Raw genomic sequence first — 18,506 nt, forward strand, 5'->3', positions numbered from 1 at the left:
TTTTTTTAATTATTAGTAGGTAGAGTTGAAAAAAAGATATAAATCTACCTTAAATGTAAAACATTTCTATCGTTTCTTTAACAGAGGTGTCTCAATTTAGGGGTTACTTTAATACCATGATTAACAAGACTGGCCTGGGGGAGGAAATCTTCAGTTTTCCCTTCTAGAAGCCCCAACACTTGAATATAAGAATAAGTGACAAATGTACTCTAAGAAACTCCATTAAAACATCAGTTATCAGACCCAAAGTAATTGACATGAGAGGCATGGGTAAAGAACAGAAAAGGCTTTATTATGTTACACAGACCTTAGTGTTGCCACTGTACTGGGAAACACTGTAATCTCAGTTCAGGTAACATGCAGTAGAGAATAACTAACTTCCAATATCCTGGGTCAGTAGGTATCAGTGCCAGACTGAGTTATGGTATGTTCTTGAATAGATTATAGAAGATTAGGATATGTAAAACAGTTTATATTTAAAAAAAAAAGTTTTGCTTCCTAAGATTGTGATTGGATATTTACTGCTTCGTACATGTCCTACCCCTTTCATTTCCTTTACAACCTATCCCCCAATAGCTAAATGAAAAAGAAATCTTAAAAATTTATTTCTCTGCTACTTGTTTTCTAGTAAGGCAGTGAAATCTTCCCTTTAAAATAAAGTACTGGGCATTTTTCAGTGTGAACTTTTCACTGAGAGGACAAGCTGCTTGTATCCAGAGAGTAGGAACAGTGTCATCACTTTGCCACAGAAGTGGCCTTTCTAGTCTGAGGGAATCCCAAATTATGCTGTGGCCTCTGTAATCCCCATTTTCTATTTTTTCTTATCAGTCTTACTAGTTTACAGGAACAGGGCTTCAGTGGTATGATCAGAATCTGCTCTATTTCAGTAATTATCTTACTCCAAGATGCTTTCTAGATGGAGCTGTTAGAAGATTTTCTTTTAAGGCCCAGTTGAGCACTACGAGCAAGTATATGCACAGATCCAAAATAAGTGACTGTTCTTCTCTATGATTGTTATTCTTGTGTGCAAATAAATAGTGGCTTCCCAGGAACAGAGTCTCTGTTAACCAGAGGGAACAAAAATGTTCTCCATAGCTTGCTAGATCTTATAATTAAAAAAAAAAAAAAAAAGCATGCAGTGTGGGTGTTTAAGCACATACATTAACTATTAGAATGAAGGAGCATAATTACAGAATTTTTTTTTTAACTGACATTTAATTTAAAAATATTTTCTCCTTATTCAGCTTCAAACAAGGCATTGTAAATATTGTGCTGAATTTAAGAGGTTACTTTATTCTCTATCTTCTGGCTTCTAATATTTGAAAAAAAAAAATATCCAAATATGGTTGTAGGTAGGAGAGGGTCTTGTTTTGCAGAAAAATTGCCCTTTTCTTGTTCTGAGGGCTTGGGCAGATTCTTTCCCCACCCACACACCATCCATCCTAAGTGGTTCCTCCTCTACTGCCCCTGTCCATCCCTGGATGAAGCCGTGATGTACAGCTGCTGCCCACCTGATCCTGTGCCAGTTCATGTGCTCCAAAAAGGCACAAGTGGTTTGTAGCTGAACACAGAAAGGGTAATCTTACATGTGCTGTATTATCTGTTTAAAATAGGCTAATATAGTATGTAATTAATTTGTTGGCAGGCACGTTACTGTTTTTTACACTAGAAAGAAATCCTTCTAGTCTGTCTCCTTATCCTTAACTGGAACAGTTTTGATGGGAAGCATAAGCCACTTGTAATTTACACAGCATCAGGGAGACCATCTGAGTTTAAAAACCCACAGAGCAGAAAATACCTAAGGTGGTAATGCATACTCTGTAAGTTCATGGTTTGATATCCAGCCCCCCCCCCGCCATGTTTGCATAGCTTTCCCTCTGGAGAGGGGGAGATTATAACCTGTCCTTTCCAATGCCTTTCTAGAACTACCCACTTCTGATACCCACCAGAAGTGTATGTATGTGCAGTGTTACTGGTTAGTTTACTGACCCTGTCAACAGTGCCAGCAATGTGCATTTGAGGGACCCCAGCTATTTCCTTTAACATATTTTTTTAAGTTTCTGTTAGTGATTTGGGCCCTTTCTTGAGCTGGCTGGTAAAGAGCTGCTATTCTGTTCAGTTGTCCTATTGAACAGTTTAAACACTACAACTGCTGTCTTTCAGATTCCTCCAAAACATTTATAGGATGTATAATACAATAATTCTAGAAGAATATCTTAAGTCAAGATTATCTTTAGTGTAAAGCTCTTGCAGCACAGAACATTTACCTGTATAAAAACATGGGAGGCAGAAATTATCCCGATTTGGATTTCTAAAGAAGCAGTGCATAGGGAACTACATTTTACTACTAGAAATACTACTTCAGTTCTTACATTTCAACTCTTCAACTTCTCAGTGTTCAAGGGAGCAGACAATCCTACAGATTGAGGGAAAGAGGGTTTGAGGATTTTTTATTTTTAACTGGTATGTTCATAACACAGAAATATGGCAGTATCATCTTTAAAAATTAAGACATGAATAGGGTTTATAAAACTAGCCCAGGGTAATTAATCCTTGCAGAAAAATGTTTTCTTGTCATGCAGGTGAAATACTCAGAAATCCCAAAATCAAATTAGGACTGTAACATGTGCAAGCAAAAAGGATGATCAAAGGACTGAGTGTGGACTAAAGCTTAAGACCCAAGAACTCCAAAGTTTTTATTGATGTGACAACATCTCCATTTGAAGAAAAATAAAAGTTAATGAAATTTACATGATGAAAAACTTCCAAGCTTCCACAGAGTTTTTAATAAACAAAAAACATTCATGAATCAGTGAACCACAGCAATGGTAAGGCCCTACCAGTTTTGCAGACTGATTTAAACTTTGAGCAGGAAGGAAAGAGGGCACTTTGATTCAAGTCAGAGGGGCTAGGATGAACTGAGCTGTCAAATTCAATGTTCTGGTCACTTTGTAAGCTTCGGCATTTGTATTTGGATGGACATTTTAAATAGACTGGGGTAGCTTTACATTAAGCCAAACCTTCAAAAGTTGGGCAATAAATGTCAGGAAATAGAAAATCTAAGTAATGCTGGAGTTGTTACAAAATCAAGGGCATACTGAATCTGAGAAGCACTTCTGACCATTTGAAAACCTGCAGATAAAACAGTATCCCAAATTCAAGGCATGATTCCGAGCCTTTTAATGTTACCTGGAAAAATTATCTCCATCAGTTGAGGTTAGGACTTACGTTCTAGCCAATGGCTCAATGGGTCTGCGATTTCCAGGCTCTCAAGTTAGATCTGAGGCTAACAGGATCTTCATCAGTGGTGGAGGTAGCAACAGCTGAAGGAACAGGCTGTGGCTTTTCCAGTGGATTTTGAAGTTTTGTTTCTGAAATGCTAAATTCCATCATGGGGTCTTTCATCTCCACCACAGGTGCAAAAAACCAGTAATGCTAATTCCAGCAATCCAGATCCTATTTCATATGCAGAAATTAACCCAAAGGCGAGTAATAAAAATGCATACATCATCCCATTCAATTATTCAGCAGTTTTGCAGACATACCAGAAAAAACTAGCTTTCAATATAAAAATTGTCTTTGAAACAGTCTAACTTGAATTTTTGTCCATGGATCATAATTCCACATGTGCTGCTGGATCTGTAGAAGAGGAGAGAAAAATGAGCACTCCATTATAGTTCCAGCTGCCTCAACTGGCAGATTGCTTTGAAAATTAGTATATAAACCCCAAAGACTTATTCTTTGCAAGGTTCCCAGTGACTGCAGAACAATTCATACCCATTGTGTATAGCAGGGCTTTAATTAAGGGTTAAAGGTAAGGCCAAGCTCATAAAATTGCAGGAACAGTAAGGGTCTTCAACAGAACTGGAAATAGAGAACAGAGAGCTATACTGCACACTAAGTTTCAGAATCAGGTTAAGTTACACCAGCCTCACTCCGCAAGGCCTTTCTGTCCCAGTAAAATAGACAGATTATTTAACAGATACTCTATGGAATTCTTTGCATGGTGCAAGCTTACAGTGAACAAGTATGCAACTTAACCCCAGCCCAAACAGGTAGGAAGAAAGTCACAGGAGTAGGGAAATAGAAAGATTACCATGTGTGTGTTGTCCTGGCATCTTAGCTGGTGTTCCTGTTTCTTTTTCTTTCTGGAAAAGACTTTGGAGCAGTTTGATTTCTTGATCATAGTCTTGCCATTCTGGAACTATACGCATCGCTGCTTGCAGCTTGGGCTCTTTGGTCATTGGGTTATTACACTGCAAACAAAACATACAACTGTTCAGACACTTAATGCATAAAAAAGGTTCATTTACTGAATAGAGGTATGCTTCCCCCTGGTGGAATTAGTCCATTGGTGAACAGCACATGCCTGTATTTTAGCTAGAGTAATTTCCAAATTCATAACACCACCACTGCACCGGGTAAGAGAAACATAGAAGCTAAAGGAAAAAACTGAGGTGCTGAAAACATTTAAGTAACAATTGTGATGGGTTGACCCTGGCTGGATGCCAGGTGCCCACCAAAGCCATTCTATCACTCCCCCATCCTCAGCTGGACAGGGGAGAGAAAAAATATAACAAAAAGCTTGTGGGTTGAGATAAGGACAGGAGAGATCATTCACCAATTACCGTCACGGGCAAAACAGACTCAGTTTGGGGAAAATTAACTCAATTTATTACAAATCAACCAGAGTAAGGTAATGAGAAATAAACCCAAATCTCAGAACACCTTCCCTCCACCCCTCCCTTCTTCCTGGGCACAACTTCACTCCTGGATTTCTCTACCAAACCCCCCCAGCAGCACAGGGGGACGGGGGTGGGGGTTTACGGTCATCACACGTTATTTTCTGCCGCTTCATCCTCCTCAGGGGGAGGGCTCATCACACTCTTCCCCTGCTCCAGCGTGGGGTCCCACCCACCGGAGACAGTCCTCCACGAACTTCTCCAACGTGGGCCCTTCCCACGGGCTGCAGTTCTTCACGAACTGCTCCAGCATGGGTCCTTTCCACGGTGTGCAGTCCTTCAGGAGCACACTGCTCCAGTGTGGGTCCCCCACAGGGTCACAAGTCCTACCAGAAAACCTGCTCCGTGGGCTCCTCTCTCCACAGATCTGCAGGTCCTGCCAGGAGCCTGCTCCAGCACAGGGTTCCCACGGGGTCACAGCCTCCTTCGGAAACCCACCTGCTCCAGCGTGGGGTCCTCCACGGGCTGCAGGTGGATATCTGCTCCACCATGGACCTCCATGGACTGCAGGGGGACAGCCTGCCTCACCAAGGTCTTCACCACGGGCTGCAGGGGAATCTCCGCTCCGGCGCCTGGAGCATCTCCTCCCCCTCCTTCTTCACTGACCTTGGTGTCTGCAGGGTTGTTTCTCTTACATGTTCTCACTCCTCTCTCTGGCAGCTGTTTCTCCCTGTCCCAACTCTTTTTCCTTCTTAAAAATGTTATCACAGAGGTGTTACCACTATCGCTGATTGGCTCGGCCTTGGCTGGCGGCGGGTCCGTTTTAGAGCTGGCTGGTATGGGCTCTCTTGAACACAGGGGAAGCTTCCAGCAGCTTCTCATAGAAGCCACCCCTGTAACTCCCCCTGCTACCAAAACCTTCCCACACAAAACCATTACACAATACAGCATGAGGTGCCTAGATCTGTGGTAGGGAAGTGCCTCTAAAATTGGTCACTGTATTTTATTGTGACATGAGAATGAAGGAGCCATACTGCACTTACCAGATCAATGGTTTTTGCTCTCTTTTTTGAGGAATCATCACACCATGTTTCACACCACAGCCACTCCTGTGGGAGTGATTTAATTGGCACCTGGTGGATCATGTTGTTAGGCAAATCCTGTTGTGAAGAATAACAGTTAGCAGCAGTTTCCACAGGGTGCAGGGTGGGAGGAACAAGGGCCCCAAGCAGACAGTATTGAGAAGTTTAGTTTTTGTAAAGAGGGTTTTTTCCAGTGCAAATAAGAAGTGATGAATCAACCTTTCATTCCATTCCAAACCAAGTCCTTTGGAAAAAAACCTGCATACAACAACTGTTAATCTTATTTTGTTGAAAAATTGTTATTTAACAAACAGTATTAAAACAGTAATATGAATCCAGTATCAAATCTGTACTGGACCGGTTTGGAAGACTATTCTTAATTGATTAAAACTATTGTGTTATTTTTTCCACCTGCCACAGTACAAGCCTTATTTCCATGTTAAGTCAGTGCACAGTAAAGCACTCAGAGCTGTATAGCTCAAGAAACAAGTACCCACTTGTGTTACGTATTTGTCTTGGAGTATACTGGAAAATTTGATAGTTTTAAGACATTTAAGGCAAAGGTATTGTTTCCACCCACCAGTTATATTTGATGCTATCAACACCTGCCTCATTTGAAGGCAAGGTGTAACAGGACTGCCACTGGCATCTGGCTGAGATTGAAGTTTGGCCAGGAAAGGAGAGGTCCCAGCCTGCCATCATACCCCAGTAAGACAAAACAAAGCAAACACAATAAAAACACACCTGATCAAGGTTGGACAGACTGTTAGGATCCTGACTAAGACCCTGATATTGTCCTCGGAGTCGATCTCCAGCTGCTATCTTTCTGAACTTCTTCAGATCCACAACATACAGAGCACTACATGGAGATGACACAATTAGTAACGACATTTGATTAATGGGTAACTTACTGCATTCCCAGTAGACCCCAAGATAGAATATGCTAAAACAATTTCTTGGTGGCAGTACATCAAATTATCTAATACAGGGCAGGAAAGCAGTTCTAACAAGGTCATAGCACATATGAAAAACATTTGTCAACAAATCTATCTTAGCTTTGCTGTCATGCAGTCCCTTCCAATGTTATTAACAAATGAAGATGTCTGGTTAGTTAACACTTCAGTTCTTTTAACCCTTCAGTTCTTCATCTGTAAAAGTTGTAGCATACTGAAAGTAACTTCAGTGTCCCTGGTGCTTCAAATGGACCATGAGCAATGGAACCTTAAAGAGGCAACAGTAAGTAAAAAGTGGTTCACTGCAGCGCTGTATACCTCAGCTAGTTTTGTGTTAATTCTAGGTAGTAGTGAAAGCTTTCCCCCTCTATTTTGAAAAAAATTAATTCTTCAGTACCTGATGTGGTATTTTCTTCCAGCTAAATGACTTGCCCAGTATCCTGATTTCCAGAACCTGTAGCCATCCATTTCTCTTCGACTGTCACAGAACGGAGTATATCCATAAGGAGCACCATCTAGATTGAAATCTCTTAATTCCTTTAGATCGGTGCGCACAATCTGAAGGAAAAGGACATTTCGTTTTTATTTGTACAAGCCTGCTACGGGTTATTTTGAAATGCTGGTCAGGGTTTAATTCAAACTGAGCAAACAGTTAAAGGAAGAATTACCTGTAATACTCTGCAGTCTTTTGCATTATGTATATGTAGTACAAAAACACAGCATAAAAGATGTTGTCTCTCCTGCCCTTAGAACTGGAGCAACTAAAATAGAGCTTAAAATAATCTGATGGGTTTGGTTTGACAGCTGAAGTGCCAAATAGTTGTTTAATAAGCAGCAAGAATTCTCACTATATATGAACTCTACTGTGATCCTTTGTATCCTTTCCTCTTAAAAGTTTACAAACCTTCAGGGATGAAGGCTTTTTAATGTCTTTTTGACACAGATGTTGTGGCAGTAATACTACTCTAAAAATACCACTCTGGTGGGAAAAAAATAATGCATTATTATCTCTTTTATAAACAGAGCAAAAACTGTCTAAAATGAGATCATCATAGCTGGAAATTTATCTTAGGTGATACTTCAGCTTCAGTTGTAATGGTTTTAACTGACATGGGATCATACTGTACATATGCTAAAACACCTAAAGCATTTTATATTTACATGTTGATAATCTGTATTTCTCAGTTTCATATGTGTTTTTGAAGGAGTATTTTTGGCAGTTCTCACTGCACATATATCCTGTACTTTCAAACCATGCAGGCAGTAAGCACATACAAAGCCTTATAGACATTGTTTGCTTTGCAGCAGGACATGGCTTCATGCACAAGGGATTTGCCTTCTCGCTCCTCTGAAAGCCAATCAGATCTGGCCAAGTTAAAAGCAGGGAGGTGGGAGGGCGGGATGTTTGGTGACTTAGGAAAATACTGTATGTGGTAAGTGATCTGCAGGCTGGGAAAACAGACAGAACTGGAAACATGGAAGGGTAAAACAAGAATCTATTTGGCAAACTAGCTGGAATCACAGTGAGTGAACGAGGAACCAGACAAAAGTAAAAAGACAGGCTAACAAAACCAATCTTTGTGGGAACAGGCAGAAAAAACAGCACTCACTGAAGCATGCTACAGTTACAGAATCAGCCTTCAGTCATGCCTGCGAAGAGCTCAAACTTGCAACCTTTCCAATAATACAGAAATTGTATTCAAGAACATATTATTCTTAGAGAAACGAAAAAAAGAAAAAGGGAAAAGATCAAGTAGTTCCAACCTCTGTGTTACCTGATCGGCATCCACAAACAGGATTTTATCAACAGCTAATGGGAAAAGCACATCTAGAAAGAGTATCTTGTAACCCCAGATGATACGCTGTTTCTCTGTTTGCTGATGAAGCCAGCGTGGCCATTTATACTGGACAAGCTCATACTGGAAATTATACTTCTCTGCCATGTATGGGATGAACTCCTGCAGAGGGAGAGGGGAAAAAAGTAGCTTATCTCAGTTCTTTGTTCCTCTGCAGGAAAACAAAAAGTGCATTATAAGAGATAGACTTCAGTCCTATAATCAGGCATAGGACATTAAAAAGTGAAATACTGCAAAGAATAACTACAGTTTCATTGTTACTTCAAAGACATAACCCCGAACTGAACTATCAGTACAAATTGTAAAGCCAACTATCATATGACAACTAAATATTTTGGCATTTTTCCCCACACAATTACTTATGAGCCATTTCACAGTGATCCACAGATCAGTTTAAAAGAATGCATTACTCAAATCATAAAATTTTGCAGATGGGAGAATTATTATTTAAGGCTGTACAAAGCAGTGTAAATGGGAATAATAAAATGACAGAAAAGAATTGGGAGAAGATTTTTACTAGAACAACTTGGCCCCCTGTCAAATCAGTTGACATTCTCATCTGCAAGGCTTCCTCTGACACTGGGAGAGTACAGGTTTAGCCAAGGGATGCTGGTACAACACAGCCATTAGGAAGGGAGGGGGAAAGCATATTGTTGCACCACCCCAAGCAATGCCTGACAACAGCAGAGTCACAGCACAACCCATGTTTGCAGCAATGGGGGGACAGCCAATTATTTCCCCTCATGCTCATGCTGAAAGGGCAAGATTCTCTAAGAAATGCTACTTCTGAACGTTAAATGTTAAAAGTTGCAAATTCCTGAACATTTTGACATCCATTTACCTCTGGGTTCTGTTTTGAATCTTGCTGGTTTATGATGTATCACTGTCCTGGTTTCAGCTGGGAGAGAGTTAATTGTCTTCCTAGTAGCTGGTATAGTGCTATGTTTTGAGTTCAGTATGAGAAGAATGTTCCTAAGACAGATGTTTTCAGTTGTTGCTAAGTAAAGTTTAGTCTAAAGTCAAGGATTTTTCAGCTTCTCCTGCCCAGCCAGCGAGAAGGCTGGAGGGTCACAAGAAGTTGGGACGGAAAACAGCCAGGGCAGCTGACCCAAACTGGCCAAAGGGACATTCCTTACCACGTGATGTCATGCCCAATATATAAACTGGAGGGAGTTGGCCTGGGGGAAATCACGGCTCAGGAACTAACTGGGCATCGGTCGGCAGGTGGTGAGCAACTGCATTGTGCATCACTTGTATATTCCAATCCTTTTTCAATTATTATTATTGTCATTTTATTATTGTTATTATTACCATTATTAGTTTCTTCTTTTCTGTTGTATTAAACCATTCTTATCTCAACCCGCAAGTTTTACTTTTTTTTTTCTGATTCTCTCCCCCATCCCACTGCAGGGGTGGGGAATGAGTGAGTGGCTGCATGGTGCTTAGTTGCTGGCTGGGGTTAATCCACTACAAGCACATATAATTGATAAGTATTTCCAGGTACACTCATCTAGGGCCCATGTCACTCTTTACCACGCACCGCTCCTGTAACTCTAGTCATGTCTGAAACATGGTTTTAATGTCTCCTCTTATGAAGCTCTCTCCATACCTAGTCATAGGCATTGCTTCTCTGGTAGTTTTTTTCCTACAATCTTTCAACCTTGATGTATTATATGCAAATTTATAGCCCTGAATTGCATCTTAAAATCTACACCTTTATCATGCGAGTCACGAAAAAAAAAGTTCAGATTCTTTCAAGTACGATTTTCCTAGTATGTGCTGTTCTCTTAAATATTTACCTTCAGCATGAGTCCACTGTCAACCTGTCTGTTATTTCTCAAAGTTTTCTAGGCAGAACCACCAGCTTATACCAACTTGATGCTTTGTCAAAATAGAAGGTATACAGACAGGGAACTGTACATATGTTTACACAACAGTATGATGTACAAGTTGCAACCTTTTCCCCACCATCGAATAAATTTCTAATTAGTAACAAACCTTGAATGTAGGTGATAAGTAGTTCTTCAGAAACCAAAACTTTAAAGGCGTCTTAGTATGTTTCAGCACAGACAACATCATTATGCTATCAAAAGAAAAAAAATAAAGCATTTACAGGAACAACTGCCACTCACTAGAGATCAGCTGCATAACAGGTTACAAATTGCTGTTCTACATTATTAGACTAACTGCAGTTGTGTCAGGTAAGTGATCTTCACACATGAAGAAAAAGTAGGTAGCTTCAGCCTACTGCAAATTGCTTAGTTTTATCTATGAAATTACTAACCCCCCCAAAATCTATATATTTTAACTAATCAGAGAATATACAACCTGTTGGCTTTCACAGTCCTTTGAGAACAGTTCAGATTCTTTTCCAAAGCAACTGCGACTTAGGCTATAATTTGTTAACAATACATTTGTATTTGGTTATATTGTAGTGAGAAAATTTAGGACATCAACATACCATCTATTAAACTAAGTCTATTTTGAACATATGAATGTTATGCAGACAAAAGTTCCTATAATACAGTAGATGCAAAATCTAGAGGACTCCTGAGCTACTGAAAAAGGGGTTTAATATATTCTTGCAAATTCTAACCTTTTTTCCTTGTGGAAAGCAGGGCACATTACCATTTTGAGACCCACAGATTATAAATTCTGAACTAACCGTAGGAATCTTTCATATAGGTGTCCTGAAGCCACAGAGAATATATTTAGTACATCATCTTTATCCTGTTTCACATCTTCATTCTTTTGTCCTCCTGTGAATCCCCTGAAAGGACAAATGTGTTTATATAAAGGACAAGACAGTAAGGGCCAGCTGTATAGGAAAGAGTGGAATAGATTATAAATTGCTGCAGTGTTGGTTTAACATAGTACAGCTGTGGGGTTTGGTGTCTTCCCCCACACACACTGGTCAGGGAATCCCCCACAAGGCAGAGTGCTGCAGACACAGACATGGAAGACCCAATAGCTTATATATGAACACCTATTCAATTGAAAGATTTCTGGCTGAGATGCAGCTCCTGGAAATGAACAATGTTTTCAGGCTCCCAAGCAGCAGTGGGGGTAAGGGAAGGTAAGCAGGTGCAAAGCAGTAGCCCAGTTCTCTAGAAACAGAGGGGTCCTATGAAAGATAGCCCTAAATTCAAGCAGTCTTAATATATAGCTATGGAATATCACAGACGTAGCTGTATCATCAAATAGTTTTCCATTTTCAAGAGACTTGCAGGTTATTATTGAATTAGTTTTACCATTTGAGAGATTCCCAAAATCCAGATTCATTCTCACTGGTACCATCACTTAGTAGATCCTCATTCATCATATCTAGTTTTTTCTGAACCTGTAAAGCATAACATTGCTTTAGTGAGTGCAACCACATATTGGGCAAACAGCTGTGGAGTGTTATTTTGACAGTGGCTCTGTTTGTATCCGTTTGAATTATGTCCAGTGAGCTGACAGATAACCTGAGCTGTCCGAAGAAACAGCTCAGGAGCAAACTGACATTTTCAGAACAGATTCCAAAGCTGTTTTCAGACACCAAAGGCATGCTAGTCTAGATGGTTAAAATGCTTTGCTAAGAGGTGTTTAGTGACCATCCTTGACAATGGAGACTGGCAAAGAAAAACCCTCAAAGAAACCATACAACACCGCCCCCCCCCGCAAATGCAACCCATCACCTCCGCCACTTTCTGTTTCTAAGAGATATTATTGGCCACTGAGCGTCCAAAGCAGACACACAGACAAGGCAGCGAATCAGAAGAACATCCCAGAATTACTCTAGCACAAGTATATCATGTGAGGAAGTGTGAACCGGATGTGATATAACCATCACTTATCTATCAGTTGTCCTCCTTAAACTTTTCAGCTTATCGTTATCTGATAGGCAACCCTAAGAGACAGATTACTAATTTACGTTTTTTTTTTTATTTTAAAATGTATTCTCACGTACTCCGCATCAGATTGACAGAAAATGTATTGCCAGATGAGTAAAATTTATCTGTAACAGATAAAATACTGGCTCAATGGATACACTGAATGTTTATTACTAGACTTATACAGGACATACAAAACTGACTGGTTTTTTCTGAAGTCACAAGCACAACTGAGTCAGTAAAATGTAAACATAACTGTTTCTCATGGGCATACAAAAGCAACAGCAGTACATGTTATTCTCTCCTGTGTCAAAAAAACCAAAACCAAGTCTACAGATAATTTTCTCTATTATTGATACTGTGATGTGAACTTTGTGCAAATTGCCTCAAATGTATGCTTGTAGGAAGGGATCATCAGACCTTAATCAAAGTTTCTTCCCTTCTATTGGTCAAATGGTCTTTTTTAAGAGCCACTCTAGTTTTTAAACTCACCTTCACTTTAATAATTTTGCTCTTGAAGTTGTTGAGAACAACAATAACTTCGCTAGCTTCAGGTGGAGAGTCTGTGCCATCATGGCTGAAAATACAGTAAAATGATGACCTTTACTACAAAGCAGACACATGTTCTTTATTTCTTCTACACTTTTTTTTACATGGTATTAAGCCTTAGCTGTAAAAGAGGTTTGAGACATGCAACAAAGTAACAAATACACATATCTGAACACACACTTATTGGTTTTCTTTTTTTAAATGAATGAATTTATTTCATCTCACAACTTATTTTCAGTATGAAATGTAATTTGCTGTTCAATTCACATATTAGAAAGCCTACCTAGATCAAAAATTACACAAGAAAAAGATTAAAGTATTTCTAATGCTCTCCTACCTGTAGATTCTGTAGATATCCTCAGATCTGCCCTTTCTTAGTCTTAGAGTCCATGCACCAGGGTTGGCCTTTAACTGGAAGTAACCCTGTAAAGCAAAAAGAATATTTGTCACTTTCCAGAAAATGCAAGTAAAAACCCAAGTTTAAGTCATGTATTTTGACCCACTGTTTTATATCTGAAAATAGTTATTTGTAAGCCAGCTGATTAACATAACCTTAAGGCCTGAAACCCCAGAGAACAGGAGAAAAAACACAGAAGTTCCATTCAAAATTGTTGTTTTTTCCATAAGAGACAGGAGTATGAAAAGGTCTAACATTATTTGTTAGATGAGAGAAAGTCTTCAGGGTGTCCTGATGGGAACAGTGCAATCCTGAAGTTCTTTTCTGCAAAAGCTTGCCTTCATGAAGGAGTGGGTGAATTTCAAAACACTAGTTGATAACTACACAGCAGTGCACAAAAGGTCTGCCTACAAAACAAAAACTAAATAAATACTGAAGCTCTACAGACTGGTATTTCATCTACAGCAGGAAATAGTAACATAATATATATGTTACAAGATACCTCTTCTACAGAACTTAAAAAAATTACAACGTGAAATTCAAATATTGTATACAAGTCTTGTTGAAGTTTCAGGTTCCAGATCTGAGTATTTTCTTCTGTGTTTTAGATTATTACACCTATAGAAGATAACAAACATTTCTAGTGATGCCTCAGGGTCCCATCCAGTTTTGTCCTGTGACCTCAAATGCATGCAATTCTGTATGTGAACCACTCTGCTTTAAAACAAACAAACAACCAAAAAAACCCTCCAAACAAAAAAACCCAACACTGGGCATGTTGCTGGTCTCTTCATACCCCTTCACAGTTATAGACACTGAGTTGAGGAAGAGGATTCCTAGATACAGCATTGTACACCGTGGTACATACACTTTGGTTTAACTAATTAGAAAAAAAGACACCTCCAAGACATTAAGCTTTACTCCCTAACATAAACACACATAAAATAAAGGTCATCTTCCTTTCTACAATAAGAAATATTACATCATTATAGGATATACTTTGGCTAAGAAAAGGTGCAGACAAATAGAAAGTGGGGGTAAGAATTTTAAAATAAATATTTAGCACTAGTGAATATTTTTCCTTGCTTTTTTTTTAAATACATTTAAAGAATCCAAAAAACCCACAAAAAGCAGTTTACTCCAGTTTTTCACTAACGTTACACATCAAGAAAATATTCCAGTGACTAACCTCCCTTGCCATAATTTCATGAAAACAGACTGATCCCTTATGCAGCTACCTTATAAAGGCAGCTGCATGGAACAATTTCTGGATTTCTGTCACCTTTACTCAACTAAATTAAGCAATTCCCATTCTTTGTCACTTCCTTTATTTTCTAGAATGTTGACTATTCGTGCTGACTCTCTCCATTTGTTCCACAGATCTCCTGAAGAAATGGGTCCTAAAACAAGACAACTGTCCACCTGAGGCTTACAGTATCAGAGTGGATGGACTAAAGAGTACCCTGTCTAGAAAAGAAAACAGAACTGTCTGACCTTCCCTGCTTAAGACTATTGGCATCATTTTAAGATATTCCGGAAGACCCTTTTCAGCACGCTGAAGGGAAAGGAGTACATCTTGAAAAGCTAAGAGACAAGTAAGTACACTGCAAGGCTTCAGACATCAATGTTAGGAGTGATGTGGTTCTAATGTATTTGCAAGCAACTGTGGAGTGTAAGTAACACCACATATCCATAACCCACATACTAGAAAATACTCAATGGTTTATGCAAGTGATTGTGCTGACTGGAGGACCAGTTATTTGTTGTCAATTTCAATTGAATGCTTACCAAGTTGGCCATAACAATGGTATCAACGATGACAGGACTGGTTGAAGTTCCCAGTGTAAACTGGAGACCCCGAGGTGGCTGTCCAGTAGTAATATCATAGCAGTGTCCTTCCAGAAGCAGATACTCCAGTTCATATTCTGCAGCTACAACATTATCCACCTGTAAGGAGATGATACTGCTGAATTCAGCACTAGCTCTAAAGCGTAAATTTTTAGTGATTCAGTTACTCTCTAAAATAGCCATAGTAATTAAACAACACTTAATTTTACCAGAGTAATTTTATTAAACAAATAACCTAGAAAGCCTCAAAGAGCTTAGCTCCTTCGAGTGACAAACTTCGCACACATATTGTTAAGAGTGGCCCTGACCAAGATTTGAATCCCAACTGGTAAGATGCTAAGATAAGAAAAGGGGAGGACTGTTGCCCTAATTTACAATTATTACTCTTTTTAACATTGACTGGAGAATGTAATCAAGTAAGTGACTGGTCTGGCATCTCATAAAAAGTATACGATGGGCTCCAGAACTTTGAATCTAAATCTGTTTAAAGCTAGTCTCATTGAATATTTATCATCCAAAATAAACATTTCGTTTTGCTTTGCATTACTCTTACAGTGTGCTAGGGTACTGTCAGAAATACCAATTCCTTTTTTCTACATGGAACAAGAGTGCCAAGAAAAAAGAGAAAAGAAAAAAAAAAACAACAATAACCGCAAACCCCCCAAAACTTGGGTCCCTTCCAGGCTAAATTCAGATCTAGCCTGAGGACACTACATAAGCAAAATATTAGTCTAATCTCATAAAGCATCTTCTCTCATTGCACATCCAAAATGACAGTTTAATTTCTACAGCGCCAACAGAACATATATTAAGAATTGGAAATTGTGCACCTGCAACAGTAAAGCTACTATTTATTTGGAGGCTCAGGATGGTACTCAGAATGCCTGAAGCATTTAATCCCCTTCTCTGTCAGGCTTTCAATTAATCTAAGGGTCGGTGTGGGAATCGGAAGCTTGAAATCTGTAGTAGTATCAGCCATTTAGTGGTTCATTTATGGCTTTACAGTTAGGTTAAGAGATGAAAAGCAAAAAAACCCTAAAGCCAAACAAAACAAAGCAAATAAAAAACAAACCACACAACAACCACCACCCAATTTCCTTTATTTCTGAACAACTGTTGTGGTTTAACCCCAGCCAGCAACTAAGTACCACACAGCCACTCACTCAATCCCTCCCCACCCAGTGGGATGGGGGAGAAAATCAGGAAAAGAAGCAAAACTCGTGGGTTGAGATAAGAACGGTTTAATAGAACAGAAAAGAAGAAACTAATAATGATAATGATAACACTAATAAAATGACAACAGTAGTAATAAAAGGATTGGAATGTACAAATGATGCGCAGTGCAATTGCTCACCACCCACTGATCGACACCCAGCTAGTCCCTGAGCAGCGATTCCCCGCCCCCACTTCCCAGTTCCTACTCTAGATGGGACATCCCATGGTATGGAATACACCGTTGGCCAGTTTGGGTCAGGTGCCCTGGCTGTGTCCTGTGAAAACTTCTTATGCCCCTCCAGCTTTCTCGCTGGCTGGGCATGAGAAGCTGAAAAATCCTTGACATTAGTCTAAACACTACTTAGCAACAACTGAAAACATCTGTCTTAGGAACATTCTTCTCATACTGAACTCAAAACATAGCACCGTACCAGCTACTAGGAAGACAGTTAACTATCCCAGCTGAAACTAGGACAATAACTAGTACAGGATTAGCAATATCAGACTCTACCACTATACGGCATCATATTCCCAAACAATATCAGAGATGCAAAAGTAAGAGGAGGCTAATAATATAACGTTCAGTGAGAAAGTAACCCACGTTTGTAATGACCACAAGAGGCCTATTTGTAAAGGGTTTGACAATCTCGTTAGACACGCAACCAATGGGTTTCCGTACTGCAGGAGTCATCCGCGCAACTGGGGGCTGCTGTGGCCTCTCGGCAGACAAGGCATGGTGCTGGCTGGTTTTGGAGCCCGAACTTCCCTCTCACCCCTAGAGGTGGTTCCTCCAGGTCAGGGTTGAGGCATATTAGTAGGGAAGCTTGTCCTCGCGCTCCCCATGCCATACCCATTCTGCAGATAAATAGAGGACTGCAGCCACCAGAGCTGTCCCTCTGGCATCTTTTGTATATGCTGGATTATACATAGAAAATCATTGGGTTTAATATACACCTGCAGTTCTTCAAGGCCAACTAAGTAATGGATTATTTCAAGGGAAAACACTGTTTGACTGCCTCATTTAATGTTTATCATTTAATGTTGCACCCTGAAGTCCAAAATTTTCTACTTTGCATCACATGTGGGTTTTCTAACTTTTAATATATGTGGTTTTAGTGCTTATCGTAACATGTTAGTGTAGTGCATTTTGTAACCACTTACTAGCCTACTATTTCTAGATCTTCTGAAAACTATTAGTTAACTGCTAACAGCAAGAGGTTAATAATTAGTACTGAATTATCCATTCCATTCAAGATTAATGAGAATTGTCAACTTGTACATACAGATATTCTTCTTTTGGTTTTAATGTCCTTTTTCTACTAAACTCTAGCCCCTTGGATTTTTCTTTCCTCCTTATTTTATCCCTATGTATGTGGGGCAGCACTGCCCAGATCAATATTCCAATAGTCTAATTCAAGGCCTGTTCTAGCAGCAGTCAGCTCCTAAACCTACTGCAATTGAGTGGATTTCTGCTGCACCAGTTTTACTGCTTTATTGATACTGCATATCCTTTTGTGGGCCACAAGAGTGTTTGCCAGTAACAAAAGCTGTAAAAACAAACAGGTAGCTAAAACCAGCTTGGTGGCTTCTTGGAGCAAGGGAAAGTTAGTAGAATTTACTTACTGGAATAGGACTCAGATCTCACTTCAAAATTTCTAAAAAGATGTTTAAAAAATAACAATCTTATTTTTAGTTGTGCCATTAGCTGTAGGGTGCTCTAATCTGAAAGACTAATAAATTGAAAAAGTTATTTAATGACCAACAAAGAGTTTCTTTGTTTCTAGCTCAGGACACTCTGAAATGTTACATTTACACACTCAAGGCATCTGTAGAATTTGCTTCAAGCCTACAGTATTTTTAAACCTGTGGTTCAGGCATCCATGAGTAATTGAGAACAGCAATCTTACTGTCAGTGAGCTTAGGTTTACCTGCATCCCTCCTGGAAAATGTTTAGGGGTCTGCAAATGTAAAAGGTGTTAATATCCACAGTTTTATGTTTATTAGCATTTTAAAATTCTACATTTCTTTCCCATTACAAAAATAAGACCTGGA

The 18,506-nt window shown here is 39.4% G+C and overlaps 1 protein-coding gene across 4 annotated transcripts in view; it reads right to left on the minus strand.

Annotated features, from left to right (window-relative positions):
- Positions 1 to 273: 273 nt before the first annotated feature.
- UGGT1 (UDP-glucose glycoprotein glucosyltransferase 1) overlaps positions 274 to 18,506 on the minus strand; it is a 52,401-nt gene continuing 34,168 nt past the window's right edge. For all 4 annotated transcript variants that reach the window (XM_075032009.1, XM_075032008.1, XM_075032010.1 and 1 more), the window contains 12 exons: positions 15,180 to 15,338; positions 13,332 to 13,417; positions 12,938 to 13,022; positions 11,825 to 11,913; positions 11,239 to 11,343; positions 10,572 to 10,656; positions 8,493 to 8,675; positions 7,115 to 7,275; positions 6,509 to 6,623; positions 5,726 to 5,842; positions 4,097 to 4,256; positions 274 to 3,639 (listed from right to left, as the gene is read on the minus strand). In XM_075032009.1, the coding sequence (XP_074888110.1) occupies positions 3,614 to 3,639; positions 4,097 to 4,256; positions 5,726 to 5,842; positions 6,509 to 6,623; positions 7,115 to 7,275; positions 8,493 to 8,675; positions 10,572 to 10,656; positions 11,239 to 11,343; positions 11,825 to 11,913; positions 12,938 to 13,022; positions 13,332 to 13,417; positions 15,180 to 15,338 (1,371 nt within the window). In that variant the 3' untranslated portion in view covers positions 274 to 3,613. The remainder of the gene's footprint in view (positions 3,640 to 4,096; positions 4,257 to 5,725; positions 5,843 to 6,508; positions 6,624 to 7,114; positions 7,276 to 8,492; positions 8,676 to 10,571; positions 10,657 to 11,238; positions 11,344 to 11,824; positions 11,914 to 12,937; positions 13,023 to 13,331; positions 13,418 to 15,179; positions 15,339 to 18,506) is intronic.

This window comes from Buteo buteo, chromosome 7 (genome assembly GCF_964188355.1).
Source record: "Buteo buteo chromosome 7, bButBut1.hap1.1, whole genome shotgun sequence".
NCBI classification, from domain to species: Eukaryota; Metazoa; Chordata; class Aves; order Accipitriformes; family Accipitridae; genus Buteo; species Buteo buteo.